Source organism: Zeus faber (assembly GCF_960531495.2).
Source record: "Zeus faber genome assembly, chromosome: 6".
Taxonomy (NCBI): Eukaryota; Metazoa; Chordata; class Actinopteri; order Zeiformes; family Zeidae; genus Zeus; species Zeus faber.
Genome location: NC_137201.1, coordinates 29,214,734 through 29,241,194, shown reverse-complemented (window position 1 = coordinate 29,241,194; position 26,461 = coordinate 29,214,734). Strand labels below are relative to the sequence as shown.

At 44.8% G+C, this 26,461-nt stretch overlaps 1 protein-coding gene across 1 annotated transcript; it reads left to right on the top strand.

Moving 5' to 3' along the window:
- Positions 1–427: 427 nt before the first annotated feature.
- On the top strand, positions 428–26,363 carry LOC307232191 (transcription initiation factor TFIID subunit 4-like). Its single transcript, XM_080003108.1, has 15 exons — positions 428–1,568; positions 1,951–2,117; positions 4,064–4,156; positions 4,519–4,704; positions 6,490–6,612; positions 6,705–6,794; positions 8,426–8,632; positions 11,046–11,121; positions 11,300–11,405; positions 11,938–12,107; positions 13,275–13,405; positions 14,163–14,288; positions 14,426–14,482; positions 17,423–17,545; positions 24,440–26,363. Exons 1-15 carry the CDS (start codon positions 443–445, stop codon positions 24,599–24,601), a joined length of 2,943 nt encoding a protein of 980 aa, XP_079859234.1. The 5' UTR covers positions 428–442; the 3' UTR covers positions 24,602–26,363.
- Positions 26,364–26,461: the final 98 nt, after the last annotated feature.

The window sequence follows — 26,461 nt, the reverse complement described above, 5'->3', positions numbered from 1 at the left end:
TATATGTAATTAACCTGAAAAATAACAATATTGCAAACAAAACAAAACAAAAAAAAAAGCAACAAAAACGCACAAAATGTAATTATTACATTTAGCTGCCCGTGTTGAGTGGTTTGCATCGGCCCGTCGGAGCTGGTTATCGAATCGCTCCAGAGTATTATTACTGTTCGTGGGAATTCGGAGGAAACTAATATATTCTACTTTTCCCAAGCACGACTTTTAACCAGATGAAGGGTTTATTTTGTCGCCGGCGTGTTTGACCAGTTTTAATTAAATCAAACGATTCCGTGTAATTAAACGTGTAATTCCTGTGTGCGACTCGCTATTTATCGGCGGCGGATCCGCTCTATGCGTCTTATTTCTATGCACGAAAACAAACGCTGCTCCCGCGCGCATGCGCACATTCTAAAACCCGATTCGCACAAACGGTCCCACATCAAAGATGGCGGGAGCCTCCGACCCGCTGGAGGACATGCTCTTCACCGAGGTGGACGAGAAGGCGGTCAGCGACTTGGTCGGCTCTCTGGAGTCGCAGCTCGGCGACCAGAACACCCCCGCCGCGTCGTGTTCCGAGGCGAAACGGGACGGAGCCCCGGGCGCCGGCAGACAACAGTTCTCAGGGAAAGTGCGCGGTCCGGCGGGGGCTCCGGAGCAGCCGCAGCAAGGGCATCCCAAAGCGGGGTTGTTAACCCGGGAACCCGGAGCCCTTACCGCCTCTACCTCCTCCCCCGCCGCCGCCGGGAGCGTCATAAGCGCCGGATCCAATTTACAAGCTCTCGGGGGGTCTCCCCCTCCTAGTGTTTCTCCCGTAACTTTGTCCACTCAGTCCGCGGCGGCTAGCTCCGGCAGGGCTGTCGCTCCGGGCTCCGGCTCGGGCACCCCGGCGCCGGTGGTGACCGCTCCGATCCCGAACGTCGTCGCGCCACCCGCGGCGGTGGCGTTCAGGGCTGCGACCGCTTCGCCCGGGACGCAAAGTTTAAACGGAGCGGTGAAGTTGGTCAACTCGCCCGCGATCGCCCCCCAGCCCGGAGCCCACACCGTCATAAGTACTGTCAACGCCGGCGGTGGCTCCAATATCATCGTGTCTATGGCTTCGCAGCCTGGATTCTCCGTACCTCAGTCTTCAGCGGCGGCGTCCTTACCCAGGCACCCCGTCCCCTTGCCCGGCGGCGTGTCGCAGAACGGCGTGGACCCCAAAGGATCCGCTTTCATCGCCCAGGGAGCAGCTTCCTCCTCCACAGCCGCTCCATCTCAGGTCGTGAACCACAGCAGCCCCCTCACGCACAGCAAGATGTTGGTGTCCACTCCTCCACCTATCAGCCAGACTCAGAGTCTCCCCGGCGCCACCACCGTCACACTGGCCGCTGCCGGGGTCAAGCCGGCCGTCAACGGAGTGGCTCAGCCTGGGGTGACCATCGTGAGGCCCCCCGTCACGACGGCCACCGTGATCCCACAGCAGAGACCCGGGCTGGTGGCGAACACAACCCGGGCCGCTGCTCCTCAGCTGGCAGTCAGGCCCCAGCAGCAGACCACCATTCAACTCCCTCCTGGGTTTACCATACCTCCAGGTAAAGGAGCCCCACTCTACCTCCCTAAGAACATCTCTGGTCTCCCAAATGATTCAATGTTAGTTGTTGTGGGTTTTTTGTCAAAGACTGGTATCACAGAAGGGACTTCTTGTTTGCATTGAACCCAAACTGTGTTAGTGTCACATGAGGGGCCACAAACCATTCTCGCAAAACAGTTGGCTAGTCTTACAGGGTTGGAAAGCAAACCACTCAGTGAAGTCACTATTGTTTCTCAGAATACTCTGACCACTTCAACTTTTCCTCAATTCTGGAAGTCAAAATCAGCTGGCATTTGGTGTTCATTTCCTCAGCCTGGTATGACTGTTTTCAGGGATGTCACTGGCAGCAGAATGTCACATACAGGCGTGTGTTTCTCTTTCAGGCATGGTCCTGGTGCGTACGGAGACGGGCCAGTTGGTCATGGTCCCCCAGCAGGTTCTGGCTCAGGCCCAGGCGAAGACCCAGCAGGGCCAGACGGTGGCCAACATCTCCCCCAGGCCCGCCACCCCGACAGCCGGAACCACCATCCGAGTCAGCGCGCCAAGTCCGGTAAGAGACAGAATCACCGTGTCTCAATTACAGTCCTGTGAGTCATGGATTCCACTCCTGGAACGAAAAACCAAGAGACTGCGATTGTCCATCAGTCGTTTAGGTTTTCTCTGGCCGCCTCGTGCATCGATTATTTTATGTCGTCGTACGTGTATTAAAAACGTTCAATGTACACGTTGCGTAGGGCTGCAGTATCCACATTAATCACACGTTCACTTGTTGCACTTTCCCTTTTCTGCCTGCAAACAGAATCAAACTTATCGAGAGGTAGAAAATACAAGAGAGACATGGAAGACATGACAGCAAGAGTCGTTAACTAAAAGTAAACTCAGAACGCGGAGCACTTGGTACATAAAAACTTAAATACATTTATTGTGTGAAGGTATTTTGGATTTAAAAGCGATTACAACCCCAAACACAGGTAGTTCCATGGTCACCGTTTGCCACAAAGGTCTTAAAATAGTAGCACCAGCAGCACCATAAATCATGCAGGTTACATACAGAAATGACACACAATCACATGAGATTTGGCTGAAGATATCCCACTGATTAGCATTAAGTATTATAAATACATAGGGTGGAAGGTACCAGATACTATGACGTCTGTATTTTTCTCGTGTTGTCATTCCTGAAATAAGCGAGGTATCAGAGGTCTGTGGAATGAGATCTGAAGCAACTAGACTATGCAAGCACAACTGGACCCCAGAAATTGCACTGAATGTTTGACCAGGAGTAAAAATACTCCTTCATCGGAGTAGGACATAAAAAGTAGTTAGGAAGCTCCCTACTCTCACTCTCAGCGAGGAGTAGGATTTCTCTTCTGAGAATGAATAGAAATGATAATGACGTCTTGTAGTGTGTTTTACGTTTTTATTTATTTTATTTTATTATTTTATATTTTGTATATATGCATCCTTGTCTCTGATGGGACAATGATCGATTATCCTGGCCAAAATAATTGTGGTTCACGATATTGTCCCGATAATCATCAAAATATGCTTCAAACTCTTAAAATGACACTGAAACAAATTGGAATCACTTGGCCTTACATTTTGTTGAGAAACAAACATTCTTATCTTATTATTATGATTATGATTATTATTATTATTATTATTTCTTTTTTGGGAACATCCTTTTTAGTGAAAAACAAACAAGGACAGATTCAGACTCTCGCCAACACCCAGCAGGTAATCACAATGAGAGAAAAAAAAACGTTTAATAAAAAGTATCTCCCTATCAACCTGATATCCAAGCATTCACATGGTTCAATTTGTTGTGTTGTTAATGCATAGTGAATAAATTACTTGTTTCCTTTTCAGATAACACAGACAGAGGTACAGCAAGGACAGCAGAATGAATGCAAAAAAAAACCAATCTTAAATTAGGCTTAAATTAGGCATTAGGATGTCTCCCTGCATAAATAGAGGATAAACAAATAAATACGAAATAGCAGCATTGTTTCAGTCTGGTCTTTAAATCCAACTGGCATCGTAGCGCGGTCAAACCAAAAAGGATGTTCACAAGTGGCAAACGGCAATTCAAAATAAATCAGGAAATCAATCGGACTGTAGGTTAGTGAGCTAGACAGCTTTTTCCCCCGTCACTCGTCAGGACATTCACGCTCGTGGCAGGATATTCACAATTATCCCGATGATGGAAATTCGCCACGGTAAAATTATCTTGAGTGTTGAGTGCGATAAAAGATGAGATCTCATATCCTCCTATCCCGAGCCTTCTATTACACCGACAACGCCAGGGAAGCCAGCGATTTGCACTCGTACTCCTTGTCTTTTTTCTTTACGTCACTCTGAGTGGCGGGGGGAGTGAATGAATCTGCGTATTACCACCAGCATTCAAAATCTTTATTGTTGACGCTACAGATGATGGGCTGTGGTGGACCTAAATCGTTTAACTGGACCGCCGTCCATCTCCGCCTCTTTCCGTAGGTTCCCGGTACAGTCCAGACAGGCCAGGCCGTCCGGCTGGCCTCCCCGGGTCAGCCCAGAATGGTTCAGTCCAACTCTCCCTCTGCTGTACAGGTGTGCCCTCCTCCTCTACCTCCATGTTTCATACTCTTGCATGTCTTTCCACGATTATCAAACATATTATTGTACATTGTGATATGCATCTGAAATTATATGAAGGGGCGGGGCAAGACATCAAAATACGTTTGAGAGCTCTGGGGATAAAAAGCTTCAGGCAGAGATCCCACCATTCCCTTCTTGGCTATTGTTAAATTTCTTTATTTCGTACTTCTCACACATGTCAACATTCACGGCACTACTGTCTGTACCCAGGTGTGTCTTACTATAAGTTGCTTGTAACTTAAAACCATATTTCTGTTGTTGTTTGATTGTTATTGTAATTACTTATTTGTAATATGTTGTTCATCTTCCTCAAGGCCATGACAGTGGCTCCTGCGGCCGCTGCTGTCTCTGTGAAGATGAGCACCCCTCAGAAGGCAGGGACGGTGATAACCGCAGGGGGGGCGGTGCTGAACAAACCCGTTCAGCCGGCCATCACCCTGGCCAGCGGGACGCCGGTGGCCCCCGTCGCCCCCGCCCCCCGACCCACCGTGGTGTCCCAGGTCGGTGGCTTTGTTCGTGTACTGTATATCAACCGAGCCTGCCATCGCCAGACCACTTTCAAATGCAAATGAGGCTGGAGATTCTCATACTCTTCACACCAGAATTAGCAGGTTGACCCGGGGTTTTCTTCTTCTTTTTTTTAATTTTTTTTTTATTTTTTAACTCCGGTCACAGACCAAAATGCCTCTAGACACAATTGGATAGACCTGAGACAAATCAGAGCAACAAAATGTGTGACGTCGCGCTGAACGACGGAAAGATGTAAACAGACTGCAGCGTGCAAATCCTGCCGGAAGAACGGCAGTAACATCTTTCTTGTCAACACAAGCTTTAAGTGCAGTTGTTTGTTGTTTTTTTTAGAGAATATATACCGTCCAGTTAGTTTAGTAGTGTCGCGATAGTGGATTCAACAGAGCGCTCCACATCATTGGCAGTCATCTTGGTTGTTAATGAAGATGCCTCAATGGCGTTCCTTTGTGCAGTCATGGTATCAAACCCGCCTCATGTTAGATAAACGGTTGTGATTGGCCCGACCCAGGCAAGGTCGGCTGGAAATCTGTGGGAATCGGAGGGTGGCTAGACGTATTCTGCAGAGCAAACTAAACATGAGCTTGGAGGATCATGAGGAGCTTGGATCATCTGCTTTCCAGGCTAATATCAACCTGACTCTTTAAAATAGGGTTGCGCATTTCCAACTGAAATCATAATCGTATTAATTTTTGCTGAACATTGCGATGACAATTATTTCTTAGGGTAATCCAATGTGTTGATGTATGGGGGATCCAAGCACTGTTTATTAGTAGCTTATTTTATGATTATCACGACCTCAAATCCAGTATAGTTAAAAAAAAAAAAAAAAGGCTCTTTTTTTGGGGGGGGGGGGGGTGCAATGGAGCTTTACTTTATCCAGTGTGTGGCGAACACCAGTTGACGTGTCTGCCCACGGCTCGTAGCAGTGTTTTGGTTGAAAATGCAGTCTGTTTTTATGGGAAATATTTGTTTTGATATGGCAGATATCAAATATCCTAGACCATCATGTCAATTGAACTTACAATAGCAATAAATGTACAAAAATGTATTTACAATTAATTATGTAGCACTGCTTTAAAGTACTAATGCAAAACATGAACTGACGAGCATTGACAACCTGACACAAAAACAGAAGGACACGTTAAGAAGGGGAAAAAAAGTGGCATTGAATATGCGTGTAATGGGAAAATACATAATGTGTTTTCATTGAAATGCTAAAAACAAATTAACGTTCTACTTTTTTTATACAGAGGCATTTTGGGTGTTAAAAATTGATAAAATGGAATAGCACGAAATGGATCATAGATCAAGCATTGTTTTCCAATGACTCCAAACTAAAGGTGTTAAATGTTTCGGGCTCAGTAAGCTTGGAATGTTGGTATCACTGCAGCCCTATCAACACTTTACAATCACGTTTTAGTCGGGGTGTAAAATAACCACCAGCACAACAAATATGTTTTTGGACTGGGCCGTATTAGTTATTTAGCAATTTGTTAAAGTTGCATAATTAATATGGTCTTTATTGTCTGAATTGACCTCTGTGAAGAGTGGTAGGAAGACGGTTTGTTCTAGGAGGATGTTTCATTGCCTGTTGTGTGTGTGTGTGTGTGTGTGTGTGTGTGTGTGTGTGTGTGTGTGTGTGTGTGTGTGTGTGTGTGTGTGTGTGTGTGTGTGTGTGTGTGTGTGTGTGTGTGTATTTATTTATTTATTTATTTCTGGAACACTTTTTTTACTCCTTTCTCCACTTCAACCAGGAGATGCAGGAAAACGTGAAGAAATGCAAGAACTTCCTGGCTACGCTGATTAAGCTGGCATCCCACAATTCCCCCTCCCCAGAAACCTCCAAGAATGTGAAGTCCCTGGTGCAGGATCTACTCGTAAGTCCTGAGGTGTGATTCTTATTTCATGGTCTGGGACTTTATTATTAAGGTTCTGACTCATTGGTTCTTGTTTTGTGATTTTTGCTCAGGATGCTAAGATTGAGCCTGAAGAGTTTACCACCCGACTACAAGCTGAACTGAAGTCTTCTCCACAGCCCTACCTCATCCCCTTTCTCAAGGTGCCCCATGCAGCCACACTGTACTCTCACTCTCACTACGATTAACAACATACTGCCTATTGAATCCAGCCTTTTTGCCTCCTACTTTTTCAAAATGGAAATTGAATAGATCTCACGGAAAAGGAGAAATGACAGTCTTCTCTTTTGGATTCTATTATTTACTATTTTAAGTAATCTGTTTGTTTTTATTTTTAATCTGTTTGCTTGTTGTTTACTCAGTTCGCTTTGCTACTTCCTCCATAAATGTCGTGTGCGAGAGCCTCGTGTCCATTACACACATTTTAGTACTTTTTTAGCTTATTGTGTGTAATCACCAGGTGTCATGACATTTCACTGCATATATGTATGACCACCAGCATGTATGTGACAAATAACCTCTTAAATCTTGAATCTATCTGTCATTTCTGGAACACTCCACTTTTAATAGATTTCCATATTTAACATACATTTTAGGAGGAAACTCATCCTCTGTTATTGGCATCAGAATCTTGATCCAAATTGATCCAGTATTGAGAGAATATACCATGTTTCCTCAAATATAAATTGGTAAAATAAAAAAAAGGGGCCTCTAATAAATGCCGGCGGCGTGGTCTACACAAGGAAATAAAAGCCTGCCTCAAATACAGACCGAGGGGAAAATTGATCGTAGCTGTGGCGCTGTTCCGGTGCGGAGCTCCGCTCCCAAACAAAGCATATAAAAACATTGTGTTTTTATTGTAGATGTATTTCATTTTCTCCATTTCGTACTGCTGTGTAGCAGGTCGCTTCTTTGGGCAAATGCCCCGCTCTGAGCGCTCTCGCGCTCCAGCAATCCAAGCAGGAAGTGATGCTTTTAAGGTGAACTCAGAAAACTGTAATTCCGATCAATTCCGTCGGCTATCAGCAGCAACTGCAACTTTTAGGGTAGCTACTATCTCTCTCTCTTTCATCATACATGTGTTTGCATGGCATGGCACCCAGACTTGAGTTTGATTTAAAATCCACACTAAAATATGACCAAATATACTTAGTAAACAGAGGGAATTCGATGTAAAAGCCAGCCTTGAATATAAGCCCGCTTCAAATAAAGGCCTGGAACCCTCTGCAGTCATGGGTAGGTAAATAAAAGCCGGTTTGTGGTTGAGGAAATGCAGAATTCAGCCGACTGTCATGCAATCATGTCGCTGAAGAACGTGGTTGTAATTGCATGTTGCATCTAAATCAGCGGCCAATCACTCAGGAAAAACAAGGTATAGATTAAGAAATATACCACAAAAAATATTAATCAGGAGGAATTTATTATCTATTAACTTTATGTCTTATTACTAGAGTTGGGTGATATAAAGGAATGTATTACTACAATAATTGTAAGAAATTTTACTCAGTATTGGTACATATCATTTGGAATAATTTCTCATGTATTTGAAAACTGATGTCCATCACATTGAGTATCGTAATTTTATACAATACTCTCTCCTATATGGCAATGTAAAGTAGATGTTAGATCAGAACTGGTTTTCAATGAACACCTTTGATATTTCATCATTGTGGCAATTACACCACTGAAAGACAAACAATAATATTGATAAATTTGCCTCAATTACCTCATCCTGGTGCTGTGCTTTAACCTAGAAATGTTTGTGGATCCACAGAAAAGCCTCCCTGCCCTGCGCCAGTCCCTGCTCAACAACCAGCAGTCTCTGATAGTCCCCGTGCCCAGCACCTCCACCCCCACGCTGGTGGCCCCCGGCGCCATCACCACCACCACCACCACCCCCACCGCCATCAGGGCACGGCTTCCCACCAGCCCTGTCACCACCGTCAGGCCCAGCACGCCGCTCGCAAACACCACCACCTTGGTATGATGATCAGCGTGTTGTAATTCGATTTGACTCAGGTTTTTCAGGTCGGGGCTTAGGCTCTGACGACAGTTTGGTTATTATACTGTGGTACAGGGCGTGCTGTGTGGAGAGGGGAATTGGCGGTAAATGGACACACTCGTCTAAGAATCAAAAAAATTATCTCAAAGACATTTCGTCCCGATACTTTTTACCCTTAAAAAGATTAGTATAGCCCCTTTCACACATGCAGTCTTTCCCAGCAATGTTCCTGAACTCTTCCTGCATGGGGTGTGAATGGGAGCAGGGATCAATATTCTGGGAAATCTGTCCCGGCAATTTCCCACCTCAAGACCTTGTATAATTTCCAAAGAAATGCCGCGATGGCTGTGTTGTGAATGGAGGCTGTAACATTGCCAGAACAAGCATGTGACGTAGCGGCGGATCCGAATACGGTATCAGCAAAGCACAAATAGTCGGTTTTTACTAATATTTATTTCGCACAAGTATTCGTTGAATTATTTTGTTTTCCGGAAGAAGAAAAATACATTCAGAAAATCGGGGAGTCCGAGCTGTGGCGCAGGGCTGCGAAGACGAGAAACTGAAACAAGTCCAATCTATACGGAGACGGGGCTTTATATTCTTAAATTGTAGTTATACTCCTTAAAAATTCCACTCAGGCCCTAGACTTGTGTTTTACGCCCGGGAAGGTCCGATGGTGAAGGTCTATATCTGCCCACGCCGGCTGCACCGGGGCATGGAGCTAAGAAAGAGCAAGCGGACAGGGAGACGTAGAACAGGTGGAGGACATTCATTCTCGGGAGGCAGAGAGTGTTGGACAGGTTGAAAATGATCACACTGATTTAATAACACTGGGTTAGGATTATGGCACCGGGCACACCTCCACCTGGTCCATCGGGTGTGTATTTACTAATTTATGAATTAATGACCTCATTTTGTTTATGACCTTATTTCATAGGCGTATTTATTTTTATTTGCATGCTACCTCCACATACATCCTATTTGTGCACGCAAGCGAATGAGCTTCATTGTCCGTACGTCGCACCATGCGCTCTGCTGCTCCATCTGACGCTCTCCGGCGTGTAGGGTACGGACCGTGACCTCTGCTGGACCGTCCCTTGCCCCACCTGTTCCGGCATTGTTGTGGCATGTGTGAAAATGCACAAGACGGAATTTTTCCTGAATGTAGCTGTATAGTGAAACTCACCAGCGGTGCTGGAAAGGTTATCCCCATAATTTACCGGGAACTATGTGTGAAAGGGGTTTATTATGATGATTTAGTCACTGTGGGACAACATTGAGAAAGAACCAAAAGCACATTCATTAAATATAATATTAAACTTACATTTTGGATTTTTCTGCTGATGTGTTGATCTGTTTTATCTGCTTTCCATAGTTAAAGCACAGTAGTGCATGTGTGCTGCAGTATATACAGTGGGCTGCTTAACACATGCAACATCAAAGTCTTATGTTTCATGAAATCCTGCAAGTTTCTTTATCTTTAACGGCATTGCTTTGGTTGGATGGCTTTGATTGATAAATCAGTGGTAAATATGAATTTGTACTTGAATTACAAAAACAAGGTATTGGTTTTGAACGTTTTGGTGAGCCCCAGTACATGGCACTGGGATGAAGTTTGCCAGCTGCATACATTGTCTTAGTACTACAGCATTGTAAATCTAAATGCCGCTTGTGAGCAACACGTTACGTATTGTTTGGCAATGCCAGTGCAATTAGGATCTCTGCTTAACACACTGGGTTTAAACAAAGTGTAGGCTGCGCACAGCAACCTACGCGTTATGTATTTGTACACAGGAAGTTTGTCGACACAACCTATATGACGAGGCTGGAAACCTTTTGAAACAACACTTGATGGGTCATACCTCTCTTTGGACCAGTTATTGACGGTGCCATGTTGACATAATATATATTTTCATACTTTTTTTATTTTTTTCTTATTTCCTGGGAACAATCAGGCAAGCCCACCCCACCTCATCCCACCCTTTCAGTCGCATGGAGAAGTATGAGCTAGGCTTTACCCGGACACTCAGGAACGGGGCAGTGAAGTGTTATTGGGTGAAGGATTCCGCAGTATCACTAGACTGTCGTTCACATTAAAGATACATTTCACAGCATCCGTGCTGTTTTTCACCAAGTCAAACCCCACTTCCGAGCGCTTAACTCTTCCTTCACAAGCGCAACACATTGGAGCCCAAGGATCACACACTGAACAGGCCAAAAACGTGTGGGCGTGGGAGAAGCATCCAGGCAATCGATAAGAGGACTTGCAAGTGGGGTGACTTTGATTCTGGGCAATTGGACGTATATGCCAAATTGGTGCCGGTTCACAATCCACAGCCACACGTAGTGTTGACATTGTATGATTCCCTCCCCTCTATCTCTTCCTCTGCAGGGTATCAGGAGACCAGGGGTCCAGACGGTTCAGACCCGCATGCCTATGGTCATCACTCAGACCATCAGACCCCAAGGTACTGTCGAAATCTGTATCGCACCGGACTCCGATGAGAAAATCTATACCATATGTCGGTAGATAGTTTTAACTGGCCACGGTCACATTTGCTTATCTTGTTTTGGTTTAGTCTGTATATTTTGAATCGGAAAACAAATTGGTGAAGCAATCTACTGTTTCTTCACTGACATTTCCAGGGGCTGCTATGAGGGGACCCACTATCATAGCGGGTAAAAGTCCGCTTCACCTAGCGGCCCAAGCCAATCAGAAGAAGCTGAGTGATCCAGGGGGCGGGACTTTCAGGTGAGGTGCTCTCTGATTGGATCGGTAGAACTATGTCTTGTACACAAATGACCAAGCTGGTATCTTAGTTGTAGTTACAGAGACCAACCACTGGAGGGCAGTATCCATCTTTTGTGTCAAACTATCTGATGTTTAAAAATTACACGCAGCTCGGTTGATGGAATACTATGCACCTGCTTTTTGTTGTTGTTGTTTTTAAATGCAGGCTGGCAATAGGTATATGTTTATGTAAATCAACAGTACTCAGCCTTTTTTCTGTATAGAGAACTATTAATAGAAAATATTTATATTATTAATAGGCAGGTAAGTTGCAAGTTCCTTACCTGCAGAATACTACCGATCTCTTAATTATAATCTATTAATCTCTTAATCTATTAATTATATCTGTAAAACACTGCAGGTTTGGAGATAAATCTGCTAGCTAGCTCTAAGTTCTTTGCAGGAATTGTTTTAATGTTGCTATGCTATTTAAATTCCACTTTATTTCCCGAAATGCTCCTTAAAACTGCCCCCTGCTGCTGTCCCTCCATAGAGATGACGATGACATTAACGACGTGGCGTCTATGGCCGGCGTCAACCTCAACGAGGAGAACGCCCGAATCCTGGCGACCAGCTCTGAGCTGGTGGGAACCAAGATCCGCTCGTGCAAAGACGAGGCCTTCCTGCCAACGGGGCTGCTGCACCGCCGCGTCCTGGAGACAGGTAGGCAACATCCAGTTCCAATAGGGTATTGGGGGAATGTCCGACATCCAAAGTGTGACACCAAGTGCCCTATAAAGGTGTCGGGTATTAAAGAAACTCAAATAAGAATTTTTTTTGTGACACATAGAACCATTTTCAGTGTCTCAAGAGGAAAATCAATATGGTGTTATTACCCCGAGCATTTCCTTAGATATAAGGACTCTGGGCCAGTGTCTTTGATTTTTTTATTTTTTGCTACTCTGTTTGTTCATTTACGTAAGCAGCCGTATTGAGCGTCATTTTCATTACCAGCGATCGAGTTTGTTTGTTGACATACCGATAAACATGCTCTACCATTGGGGGATACAAGTTTTTTTTTTTTTGTTGTTTTTTTTGTTTTTGTTTAAATATATAAATACTCACAACAAGACTGGTGAGAAACCGATCATGGAACACTTGCGTCGTTCAGCCTTCTGCGCACTGCGCTTTGGCCCCACTCAGTACCGTTACTACCCTGGGGCCAAAAATCCGTTATTAGGAACGGTTCACAGCCGTCCCATGTCGAACCGTGCATTGCGGAACTACGACGGTAACCGTCACCAACCGCACCGTGAACCGTTTGGCCTGGCTGTGGAAAAGGTGCTTAAGTCTTTACCTTAAAGTTTAAGTCATTGACCAGGTCAGTTCAGTTCAATACCAGGTAATACTATTAAACCCCCAAGGGGAAATTCAGAAAATGCTTTAGGGTTAAAGTTTAGGAAACAGATGTCGTTCTTTCACATTAAAAAAAAAAAAAAAAAGTTTTCAGAGCCAAGCGATCTGAACGCCATGTTGAAGCCTGTAGGCCTCTTTTACTTTGCACTTAAACCTTTTATCTGTGATTTTCTGTTTTTGAACTTTTGTTTCTAAGGTATTATAATCCTGTGCTTTCAGGCAACGTCTTTCGTGCCTGACTGTTTCGTGAATTGCCGTTGCGTATGAAATGTGCTCTCCACGTACGTTTCCTTGGCCTTGCACGTTTGGTAAGGAAGGACGAGTCGCGCTGTCAGGCGGGGCCGCCGCGTAGGAAGGTTCCCGTTTGCAGGCAGTTTGTTTTCCCCGTCAGCCCTGGTCCCCAGCAGCACGCAGGTGAAAACGCTGCAGATCTCCTCCCCCTGACTGTGTCTGTGTCGACCCCTCTGCTTCCAGCGAGGAAGCTCGGTGTGACCGAGGTGCCGGCGGAGGTGGTGAACTACATCTCCCACGCCACGCAGTCCAGACTACGCTCCCTACTGGAGAAGGTGTCGGAGGTCGCTCAGCACCGCAGTGACGGTGGCAAGGTGAGGGTTAACTGGTGTTACTGGGCTGACCGTGGCCTGTTGGGATTTGTCCAGAAAATGGAAACTTTCAGTGCTGATTATTTTTATTGTTTTTATTATTATAATATTGTTTTTATAGTGTATAAATAAAACTCACAATTATTACATCATTGTCTGATCGCAATTATTTGAGCCGATCGTGATCATTTTGTAAAATTAGCCGGTGGTTGAAATGTTGGCACAAACAATATGGGAACTAAGGCGTATTTGCATCAGTGGGGTCAGGCAAATGAACAGAATTTTATAAGCAAGCTTTCGGGGGGAATTGATCAGACACCGCCCTAAAATGAAAAGCCTAACTTGCTAATTTTTTTTGCGTTTAGTGATTCAATCTACCGTTGAGCAACATTACAAAGGATTTCAGTGAAATAATTGTTTAATTATTTTATTTATATTATGTCATTCATATTAGTATTACATCTCATTAATCTTATTGTCCTTTATTCTTCTTATTGCAAGCATTTATTTTGTCAGTTGTCATGATTACCATTATTGTAATAGTTTCAAACCCAGATCCTCCTCTCTTGGAAAAGGTGAAGAATGATAACATTGTGTTCTCTCCTTTTCTCCCACTTTCCATCTCCTTTTTATTTCTTCATCATTTGCTCTTTCTTCCATCTTTCCTCACTTTTTTTATTTTTTTTATTTCTTTTTCTCTTCTTCTTCTTCTGCTCTCCTCTTTCCCTCTTTCTTCTCCTCCCTTTGACCCCACTTTCAGGACGAGGAGTCGTTGGAGCAGTCGTCAGACGTCCGAGCTCAGCTGAGGTTCTTTGAGCAGCTGGAGAGAATGGAGAAGCAGCGGAAAGACGAACAGGAGAGGGAGATCCTGCTCAAGGCCGCCAAGGTAGGGCGGACACACACACACACACACACAGCTTAATATGGTTTCAGTTTAACAGAAATGAACCTTATCTCATGATCTGCGATGTGCTGCAGTGTGTGTGTTCGTTTGATCAACATCCGTGCGTTGGTTACATTTAGAGTCGTGCCAGACAGGAAGACCCTGAACAAGCCAGACTGAAGCAGAAGGCAAAAGAGGTAAGCTGCGTTCTCTCTGTCCACTCTTTCTTATTTCCCTCCCTCGGGCGCCTCCCATTCCCACTTATTTTTATTTTTATTTATTTTTTCTTGATTTTGAGAAATTGAGCCTTTTCTCTAGCATTTCCAGATTCAGATGAGGAGACAATTTCCTCTTTGTGTGTCCAGAACAGAGATATCGACGGAGCGCCTGGCTCCCGTGAAATTAGGGAAACACGCCTTCCAGCATCTCAATAGCCAAGTTATTCAAGCGATGCCTCTTGCCTCTTGATAGCAAGTAGAAGAAATATAAAAATAAAAGGCGGTAGTGGTTTTGTGCAGCTGCATTCAAAACTATTCTTGACTATCCATCCGCTGGGCACTGTGATGAACCCTGTACTTCAACTCATTTCAAGCATTAATGAAGTTTTGCTCTCTCTCGTTGGAAGTTCTGAAGTGTTGTGCCTTTCATATTATCCGTATATTTGAATGAGCAGTTCAAGTCAAACGGTAGTCATCCCCCGCCCGGAGTCTTGCGTTCCACTGTTCTCATGTTGTGTCGTTAAAGACGGCAATATACGACAAACCAGGAAGGAGCTTTGCGGAAAAAAGAACCCAAACATTCCCCCCGGAACGCCGTTGCCAGCAGGCCGATGCGGGGGGGCGCGGCTTCGCCCCCTGCTCACGCAGCCTCGCTCCGAGAACACACGGCCTCCACTTCTACAGTCTTTGTTTCCAGGAAGTAGTTTAATCTGGTTATGTGGAACCTCAGAGGGCTCGTCACGACAGGAAACCGGCTCAATCATCTCCCAGGCTGCTCAAGACGGGAGGAAAGAGCTTTTATTTCATTTCTTCTCTCTCCGACCATGATATTTGGTTTGCGCTATTGAAATAAATGTCTGTTTATTTTCTTGCCTGGCTCAATATGAAGCATGTAACTTCTGAAGATACCTAAGTAAAGTAATAAAAGTAAATAAAAAAAAAATTAAAAAAAACAAAAAAAAATAAAACTGAGATCAGCTCATGAATTTTAGATCTAAAGCCCAGGGCAAGTTTACAGGTTAGTGTCTCAAATTCTTGCCGGGCCCTAATTCCAATCAGCATTAAATGGGCGGCTGAATATTATAATATCAAATTTGGGGGTTGGTTGTGATTCCCTGAAACAATGTTTTATGAAAAAAAATGGAAAAGTTGGGGGTTGCGTATCAGCAGAAACATGTCTAAGGGCGGGGGTCAGCTCTCACCTGCAGCGCTGGAAGGAGCATTGTCCAGTCCTGTCTCTTGTGGACGGTGCCCCAGAGCGGTTTGGGGTTTACTCCTTGAGACGAGAGACTTTATTCCCCGATGAAGAGAAAGGGAGCCCGAGGCTACTGTACATGCCGTCTCGCATATTGTAGGAAAGTCCCTTCCCAGGACCAGGGTTTCAAAGATACGTTCTACCACGGGGGAATAAAATATTTATTCCCTAAAAGCTAAAAAGGAACTTGATCATAAAAGTTAACCTATACATTATTTATTTATTTATTTTTGCCAGCAATTCTGGCAAAAATAGAGTAAAGCGCAATTAGAAATGCAATGTTATTATTCAAACCTTGGCATTCATAATATCTGTAATACATTACGTTACGTCCACATTTCTTGCAGGAAACAAAGCGATTTACTTTCATCGATAGTAATGTACCTGCCCCTTCGGTCGAGAAGCCTCTCCATTTTTAACCTGCTTTTCAGGTCCTCTGGGGGCCATCGTTGGCTGACGGGTCAGGTCAAAGGTTACTGTACCACGTCTGTGTGTTAGTGCTGTGTCTGTGGAAGAGAAACGATGCGTCGGTGTACAGGGTGAAACAAAGGCAGTACGGGTGTGATTGAGGGAGTGGGAGTGTGAGTCAGCGCGTCTATGCTCACAATGTGCGACGCTTCTGCTCTCATTACTGTGATGGTGTCCTAATGAGAGCCTAAACGCTGCCCCGAATTACGGCTCCTGTCCGTCCGCCTCCCCCGCTGCAGGGGCCTAGAGGTCGGAGGTCGTTGTGCTCGGAGACCACAGACCTCATGACAAAAGCTTGATTTTTAAAGTGGTTTCACACCGGTAGCAATAGCAATATATGATATATAAAAATTGTACTGAATGTTCCCAAGTGACTGTAATCGCTGCCTGAATAGGAGCGGCTGTATGCAGCAGACTAAGGAACTGATACGTGAGGCAACGGTAACAATAAGCTCTAAAACACGAAAAGTAACCGTTATTCAAGGACAGAGCTCTGTCAGTGGCGTCCAGGTTCATACACTTTCACATATTCAAACTGGGAACATATTCAATCGCAAAATTGGGAAAATGCAATCATCAACTAACTTCTGCCCTCTAATTAAAAATACAGACGGACACAAGTAGTCATGCACACGAAAAGCTGCAGCACATGGTCATCAATTCAAATTCACCCTCCCGCCTTCAGTTGAGTAATTACATCACAATCACACTTTCAAAAGGGCGAGTGAAGTCATCTGTGACCCTTCTCCCGCTGTTCACCAACCCTTCCCACTCAAGGCCTCTGGGAGGCGCTGTAGGACTCTGCCCAGCAAATTATCCCACTTTAGAAAGCAACTCTTTTAATCCCGACACCTGCACTTTCTTAAATGTTTTTATTTACTTTTGTCAATCTGTGGATGTACTGTCTTCCATGTTTTGTTGTTGTGAACGTTGTTTATTTGAGCTAATGCACCATGTTGTACCAAAAACCCATTCCACTGACCTAGGTCATTGTTTTTTTGGTTTTTTTCCATGTTTATCAATCTCGGACGACTCTTGAAAGATCCTTTATTAGGGTGCATTTTAATAATAAGAAGCCTAATAATTTGGTCTTTCCACACCTCATCATTCTAAGCCACGGCATTGTTGATGTTCTGGTTTCGCCGCCATCAGACAACTCTCCATGACGACATGTGTGTTCCGTCTGGTTTTTGCAGATGCAGCAGCAGGAACAGGCTCAGATCCGCCAGAGAGACGCCAACCTCACGGCCCTCGCGGCTATCGGGCCTCGCAAGAAACGCAAGATGGACTCACCGGGATCCTCCAGCGCAGGAACAGAGGTGAGGCCGAGCGGCCACCGCGGTGGAGCCATTTACAAGGTCTGAGGGGACGTTTGCCATTTTGGAAGAAAAATAACTTAAGAAAGACGAATTGTAAGGTCTTCCTGCCTGGGTGCTCACAAGCAAGCCTTTTCCTGTGTTCTCACAGTGGGGGGAAAAAGGTATTTGTGCTGTTAAAAAGCACTTGAAATTAAGCTGAATTTCCTTTTTTTACGTTTACCTAAAACCTGACCCTGGAAACTGGTATTATTCAGTCAAATCAACTGTTTTACCTGCAAAAGCAAATCTAAAAAAGTAGCTGCAGGCAGCAATGCACGGGGTCCAGTTGAGTCATGTTAGGTGCGCATTACAGGTTTCCGAAGTTCCCTACTCGGCACGCTGTGATTATATGCGTGGGACGTTTGGAGCGGCTCGATCCATGGCAGACCAGATGTCACTGAAAGTCGCAGATTCTTTCTTCAACCGCTCATCTTTTGCGAGGATGGGGGCCGCGCCAGGCCTCGGGCTGGGGGGAGGGCGGGTTTGAGTTCAAATTGGCGTTGAGGAAGGCCTGCCGCATCCGCTCCGGGGAGGGCCTCATCCCTGCTGAGCGCTGCGTCCGGGGAGAGAGCAGAGGAAGCGCCGGCGCTCCTGCTGTGCGGCTGGCTGTTAGTGTCACATGGTTGTTTCTCTGCTCTGTACGATTGGCTGTTCATGTCGCAAATGTGGCACGAGTTACAGTTTTCATAGTTTCTTTTAAACGCAGCATCGGCTCAAGTTGTCCGTCTACGTGTCGCACTGGGAAGTGGCTGGAGGGGAATGAGTTCCGGGAGACGAAGCTTGGACTTCGAACTTTGGATGATGATGTCACAAGGCTGGCCGCCCGTGAAACGAATGAAATTACGACAATTTTTCACGGATTTCTGCTCCAAATGGACATCGATATTGATCAAACTCGAACGACAAGACGTTTGAAATGTCGTTCTAACAAGAGCCAAGTCACTCCGTACTGCTGTTTCAGATACTAGATAGTATCAGTTGCCTTCACCAGGTGGCGCTGTTCCCTGCACTCTGTGCTATATCTGTGTGGCTGTAGTGTTCATCTAGACAGAATTAAATGTAATGCAGCTAGTCGGTGCTTGAAAAGCAACCCGTTAGAAAGCTCTTTCTCATTGCGTGTGGAAGACACGGAGCCGTCTCACAATATGTGGACCTTTCCGCGCTCTCATGGGTGTCACCTTTCACAGCCAGCGTTCTGCTCATTTTAAGAATGCATTAGTAAGTGAGCGACTTGATGAATGGGATTGGTTGACATATCAGCAGACATCATTTGTGCGTGACATTGGGGAAACCTGACAAGTGTGTTCCTTCCTGAGGATGAGCTGGAAAGTACTTGGAAAGTACTTTCCAAGTACACAAGTCCGTTGTTTCAGTGCTGGGTATTGATAAAGGGCCAGTGTCTCTCTGCCCTCAACAGCACCACTGTGTCTTCCCGAGGAAAGACTGGAAGTGCAATCTACTTACTTTGTGATCACTACCATCAACACAATCACACACACACACACACACACACACACACAGACACAGACACAACCAGTTCTCCCTCCATCTAGGGATTGAATGTGACCTAAGTTGAGTGAAGGGGGTCAGTTTGTGCCGGGAGGCTCGCTGTGGGTGTGTCTGTATTCCACCCCCACCACCCCAACCCTGCTCACCGCCTGGAGGGGCAACCCTAGATTTAGTCTCTGCAGAAATGAGCCCGGGGCTGAAGAGCACAACACCCCTTCTCTCCCTCTTTCCCCCTGTCCCTCCCCACACATCCTGCCTGAGGCTCGCCCCCCAGTGATGCCAAACAAAGGCGGAGGCCGCTGTGCAGAAAAGCGAGAGACAGGGCTCAGGATTATACAAAAAAAAAAAAGGTTGGGGGAGGGGGTTCAAGGAAAAGGGAACCTTGAAGAGACATTGTCCAAATGCAATTCTCACATTTCTCATGAAAATCATCAAAATTATTATCTGGGCTCGTACCTGGAACAATCTTTAATCTCCCTTCCTTTCACTCCATTTTCTTTGTCTTTGCCTTTTAGGCTGTCACGGTTTTTTCTTTAATTTATTTATTTAATTTATTTATTTGGGTGGGTTTTTTTTTTTTTTTCATGGTCTCAACAATTGCAATAATATGTGTGAAAGAAAAATAGAGAACTGGTACTTTTTATTGGCAGATGACGAAATTCTGTACAAAATTTGGTTATGGGTCGTTGAATAAGCATGGCAGCTCCGGTTAGTTAAAATCTTGTACAGGTACATTTTTCTGCATTTAACACGCATGAATGTCAGATTGACTACAGTGCTCTTCACCTCATGTCTGTTTGTTTACTTGTTATTAGTTCGATTTTCTTTCCCTTTGGTTTTTTTTGTAGTTGTGTAAAAAATAAAGAAGCACTTCTCAGCATGTACTCAACCCAGCATGGGCTGCCCTGGGGTTGAAGGCTGTTGTTTGTGGTTTGCGGGGCTGATCCATCACAGCCTGCAGCCTGGTCAGGCCTGCAGTGCAGAGCGTAGGGTCCTGCTAAATTTCCCTTGGGAGGGCAGAGGGCCAGCCAAGCAGAGCTCAAACAGTAGTTTACACAAAATAAGCGGGAGTAGGCAACACTGGGACCGATTTATTTTTTTATTTTTTTTTCTCTCTCTTCCTTCCCCCCCAGAGTAGTGATCTTCTGATGTGGTAATCGCCCTGAGCAGTTGGGTTTGTCACGATTTTATGCTGCCAATATTGAGAGCCTATAACTGATCATGAGTATTTCTACATATGTACTCACATGTGGGATGCATGCATGCATATAATGTACCTGAACATACGAAGATGTATGGTATGTGTACATCTTCTGCCCAACTAGGAGGTTAGCATTACCGCAGGGGGGTTAGCTTCATAATGGTCTGATTGTGTTCCTGTGTGAACCTGGAGCCTCATTCCTTTCCCCTGGTGTCAGCTCTGCCCTCGGGCTCTGGTCCCACACAAACAGCAGCCTGCGTGTTACTGTATAATAACACAACCAACGGTCAACAAGCAGCTGCTAAACAAGGCGCGCAGAGCTATGTTTACCTTAAGATCACATGTAAGGATTTGTATATGAGGGAAAAAATACATATTAATTGCCGTTGGTATTAGAATATGGATTGTTTAGCCCAAATGAAACCGCAAGCTTAATCATAGTCTTTGAGACACTTTGTGTTTTCAGAATCTGAGGGCCAGATTGACAGAATGTTTTACCTGTTTCGGATGCATTGTGCATCTAGAAAAATTGGTGGCATCCGTCGAACCGTGTGCACTGGCCTGGAGGTGCAGTTTGCTTGTAGTCTTGTAACCTTGTATGTCACCGCGAAACAGGATTCTCTCCTTCGAGAGTAACATACAAAGGGCGTATCATTTTCATCCTTTAATGAGGCATTCCCGCCAAGAAGCGTAGGCAAGCATTATTTACAAGCTCCGAGGTGAGCTTAGGAAACAGTTTGAGATGCATGTAGGTTTCCAGAGTGGTCATTTGCAGAGTTGTCTGGAGAGTTGTCTTTTCGTGCCCTTCACTGACACAAGCGTCTGCACGTGTGATCACATTCTTCTGCATATACTACCTAAAAATCAATTTGGAATATAACAAGTGGCTCTCCAAAACTTTAATCGGCACAAAATTTGACCAATGGAATTGTTGAAAGATTGTTGGGGGCGGGCACACTGACTTCATTGAGACAATTTGCACATGAACTGTCGTAACAGAAAACGCAGTTGCGTCTCAAGACCGGAGGGACCACGCAAAGTGCAAAGTTGTACTATTTAGCTTGAACGGATCAACTTGGTTTACTGAGTTGGCTTCCATCCATTTCCCCCCTCAACTTGGCAGAACTGTAGACCTAGGTGTCTGCCCAGACCTACCAGTTTCAAGTTGTGTTCTTAAAATTGTGCCTTAGGCTTGAGTCTTTTCCTGTGAATTTTTTATCTCCCACGTTCCCTCAAATTCACTAAAGACAACCTCCTTCCACACCTCTACAGGCCCCTTGTCTAGCTTATTTCTCTCGAACTTTAGAAGTCTTTATGGTCATTCTCATGTTGCTGGTATATTCAGTTACATTTGCTGCCCAGAACTTGGGGTACAAGCCCTTCAACTCCTTGCTGTTGGCTCCATGCGATTCACATAATCAGGGAACCGATGCTTTTTCCACGACGCGCTGCATAGAATCCACTGCTTAAAGTGTAAAAATGAGACCGGTAAAATATTACAAAATGTGGTTCTCAAACTTAGTTTTGTAGACTTTACCCCCAGGCCCAGCCAACGCAGACGCTGTCCAGATATTGACGCTATAGGGAACCAGTACTGCTCAGCGACGAGTCGGTTAACATCGTGGCTCTTGGCAATGTGCGCATGAGCCACTGGCGTATTTCAGCTGTTCAGTGTTGCAGTTGGTTCAATACTCTCCCACTGTCGATTAAACTCGGCCAGTCATATCTGTCTGACCCCACGCCCTCATATTTTCCTATTCACAGCCCTCCCTCTGCAAATATCCTAACGCTGCTGTATTTCCCCATTTTTGACTCCAGGGTTGATTCAGGAAACTACTTATTCACACACAAATGTTCACGTCTGCCCATGTGATGTTTTCTTTTAAATGCTTTGCTCTGTTCAGCAATCCCTCGGGCCATTTATGCAGCATGGGAAGCTGTGCTTGGAGTCATTGCAGCTTCAAATTAAATTACTGATTGGCTAATGTAGTCTTGAGAAAGAGGGCTTGTTGGAGCAGAGTTCCTGCAGCAGGGGAAGAGGCCACAGGCGCTGGGCTTGGCCCTCCCCCTGGGGCTATTAGCACATCTTTGATATTAAGGTGTGGCGGTTCCAGTGCAGGTTTAGGCCAGGGCGGCCATTAACTGGTGTGTGAGATAGGGCTCATGCCCCTGCTCCGAACAAACACTGATGTGGCTGCCTCTGAATTGGTGCGGGACGTTTTGTGTCGGGCTGTCAAGCCTTTTTATTTCTTGAGGCTTATGGTCTGTATTGAAATGCACCAAAGAAATTCCTTGTATATGTAAATATACCTGGCGAATATAACTGATTATGATTCTGATCATTGGGCTGGGCTATACAGAATTTTGCAGAAATCACCAAATTTAACCTGATCTTACTCTGCTCTTAAACTATACTGTGTGCACAATTATTAGGCAAGTGAGTATTTTGACCATATAACCTTTTTTATACATTTTTTCCAACTCCAAGCTGTATAAACTTGAATGCTTATTAGATTTAAGCATATCAGGTGATGTGTATTTGTGTAATGAGGGCGTGTGTGGCCTCAGGAGATCAACACTATCAAGGTGTGCATAATTATTAGGCAGCTTCTTCTCGGGCAGAATGGGCCAAAAAAGAGATTTAACTGACTCTGAAAAGTCAAAAATTGTGAAAGGTCTTTCAGAGGGATGGCGCACTCCTGAAATTGCTGAGATATTGGGGCGTGATCACAGAACCATCAAAAGTTTTGTTGCAAATAGTCAACAGGGTCGCAAGAAACATGTTGAGGAAAAAGAGACACAAATTAATTTCCAACGATTTGAGGAGAATCGCGTGTGAAGTCACGTTGGTAGCTTCTGGTTGTGAAGCTACCAAGCCCATTATCCTCCAGCGCTGTCATATTCCAGAACTGCAACCTACCTGGAGTGCCCACAAGTACAAGGTGTTCATTGCTCAGACAATGCCAGGCTTATGATAGAGGCTCAGGGAATGGCAAATGGACACACACTAAACTTTGTCTGCTTGACGCCCACATACATTGAAGAACAAATGAATGTTTTCTTTCCCTTAAGCAGAAATCAGTTATCAGTATCAGCAGTCATAAAAATGGGCTATTAATGATCACCAATTTCATCAGTTTATGATGGAAATGTCTTTTTACTTAAAGGAAAACACAAAATTCAGGCACCAGGTAACAATTCAAAATATAATGGTGTGTGTATATATATATATATATATATATATATACCAATTAGCCACAACATTAAAACCACCTGCCTAATATTGTGTAGCGTCTCCTGGTGCCACCGAAACAGCTCTGACCCGTGGAGACATTGATTCCACAAGACCTCTGAAGGTGTCCTGCCCTATCTGGCACCAAGACGTGAGCAGCAGATCCTGCTTGCATGGATCGGGCTTGTTGTTCCAGCACATCCCACAGATGCTCCATCAGATTGAGATCTGGGGAATTTAGGAGTCAACACCTCTAACTCCTCGTCATGTTCCTCAAACCATTCCTCAACAATTTCCTGCGGTGTGGCAGGAAGCATTATCCCAATGGCCCCCATGCCCATGGACCCTATGGGGCTCTTTTTTTATGAGGCGCGTTTATTTTTTTGAAAGTGTGACTGGATATCGAGGTAGCGGATTGTCTGGGCAAGATGTATTCATGAGGAACGCGTCCTCAGCTCACCTGGGATGTGCACACAGCGGAGCGCAGATCACGGGCCTCTGTCTGTCTGTGTATATATATATATATCTGTCTGTGTATATATCTATCTGTCTGTGTATATATCTGCCTGTCAGATTTTGGGTACGAAAACCTACTGTGGTTATTGTGACCAATAACCACACCAGAAACCAAGACATCTTTGCCTGTGGTGACGTGATGGTCTCTGTGTTATTAATACTGTAAGTGTAACTTGAAGTATTAGTTATTGTGGGATCCCAAGCTCTGACAACCTGGTTTGCAGGAGATTAGCGAGGTTCATAAAATAAGATAAGATCATTCATTTGGGTAGCGTTGCGCTTCCTGCCTCTGTGCCTGCTGGGCCCTCTCCATTGGTCATGCTTCAGCGCAGGCGCTCCCCGGGGGCCCGCGCGGCGCTGCTCGCCGGCCTCACCTCGTTTCTTTCTCTCCGACCAGGTGGCTTCAGGCTCAGGAGCGAGCTCGTCCACGGCCCCCTCGTCCCGCCAGCAGCTCCGTCAGCGAATCACAAGAGTGAACCTCAGGGACTTCATCTTCTGTCTGGAGCAGGAAAGGACCACGGCCAGGTCCCTGCTGCTCTACAAGGCGCTACTGAAATGAGGTTTCCCTCAAGGAAGTGTACTTGGCCCCTTACCGATCTGAAATTGAACCACCAACAGACCATTTCAGGCACCCACACGTGTATTTTTAGATACTTTTAGAATTGTTAATATTTTTTGGTCTCTGTCCCGAATCTTTGGCTTGTTCCGCACCCCTTCACCGTTCAGTCCTTTATTTGATTTATTCACCATTTCACCTGATTGTAAATGATTCGACACTGAACAATGATGTGTAATTTTTAACGCGTTCTCGTTTTGCGACGACGCGCTTTCTTTTCCTTTCGGCTGCAGCGTGAGTCAACAGGGGCGGCGTGTCAACAGAGACGACGAGGACGTGTTGACAACTGTCGACACGTCCCGGGCAGTGGATGCGCGTCCCAGACGGACTCTCAGATCAGTGCGTTTGAAATAACATCTTCTCAGAAAAGGAAGGAGAGGGGGTGGGGGAAAGGAGAGAAAAAAAAAAAAAAAAAAAAAAATTGTGGTGCCTTCAGAGTCTGTCCCGACCTCTCCATATCAACCTGGCGATTCAAGATCCCTTGTGTGTCTGGGTGTGGTCTAAACAAAGGCACACACACAGAAACACACACACACACACACATGCACCGCCTCCTACAGACTCACTCAGGATGCCACGACACGGCAGCCCACGAGCTCTGGAGGACATTTTAAATTGCTCATCGCGGTTAGAGAGGAAGTCTATTTTTATTGTTTAATGGTTAAATACTGGCACATGTTCAACACATTTTCATTTTTAGTTGTTTACTGCTACAGGGTGAAAAGAATAATGTGTTTTGGAAATGGTTTTATGCTCCGCCATGTTGTAAGTGTTGAGCTGTGCAGAGTCAGGATGGTGGTCAGATGCTTACGTAGCCACAAAGCACATCCACTCCATACACATGTTCACAGGTCCAACACAACAAAGAATTTTAGTGTGTGTGTGTGTGTGTGTGTGTGTGTGTGTGTGTGTGTGTGTGTGTGTGTGTGTGTGTGTGTGTGTGTGTGTGTGTGTGTGTGTGTGTGTGTGTGTGTGTGTGTGTGTGTGTGTGTGTACAGCGAATAATTTTCTGACGACCGTAACACTTGACTGACACAAATTATTCAGTTTTAACTTTCTTTCTTTTTTTTTTCCTCAACCAATCTTCATACCGAATGCAGGGAGCTGGCTCTCTCTTATGGACAGTAAACTATTTTAGGATAAACTCATGAAGGCTAACATCATGAAAAATAATAATAATAAAAAAAGGACCATTCCGGCAGTATCCTCCAGACTTTGTTCCCCTGACCATTAAACGACATGATTAACTTCCACACTGATGATTAAAAAAAAATAAAATGAAAAAGAAAAAAAAAAAAAAAAAAAGACGAGATCTTCATAACACAGTCCGCTTGAATATTTGAAAAATATTAATTTCTCTTTGTAGTTGAATATGCATTTGCTTCCCAATTTTTCTGTAGAAAGGCTCCTTTTGAGTTGGTGTATATTGGAGAAGAGTGTACATTGAAGGTTTTTAATGCTTTAAATGTCTTTTTTACTCTAAGGGGCATTTGGTTTGTATAGCGTATAGCTCTAATAGATACCTGAAGATGTGGAGTGTTTACTGTACTCAGAGCCTGGGTCGCTTCATCCAGCTGCAGAATCATCTGTTGGAAGGACACACAATTTTTTGCGACTATTTATATTTCCTACATTCTGTATTCAATCCTGACGCAATGCAATTTTACTATTGTTTGTACCTTTGCAGAAAATTTTAAATAAAGAAAACGAGTAAAAGAAGCCTGCGCCTGCACTTGTGGTATGTGTGTGGGGGGGGGGGGGGGGGTCCTGCCGCATGTGTGTGTTCGTAAGAGATGGGCGTCA

Bases quoted from the DNA above. Each gene is read 5' to 3' on its own strand.
- LOC307232191 (XM_080003108.1), top strand. From the start codon at position 443: ATGGCGGGAGCCTCCGACCCGCTGGAGGACATGCTCTTCACCGAGGTG. The intron at 4,157-4,518 runs GTGTGCCCTCCT...ATCTTCCTCAAG, and splicing joins ACTCTCCCTCTGCTGTACAG to GCCATGACAGTGGCTCCTGC. The intron at 13,406-14,162 runs GTGAGGGTTAAC...CCCCACTTTCAG, and splicing joins ACCGCAGTGACGGTGGCAAG to GACGAGGAGTCGTTGGAGCA.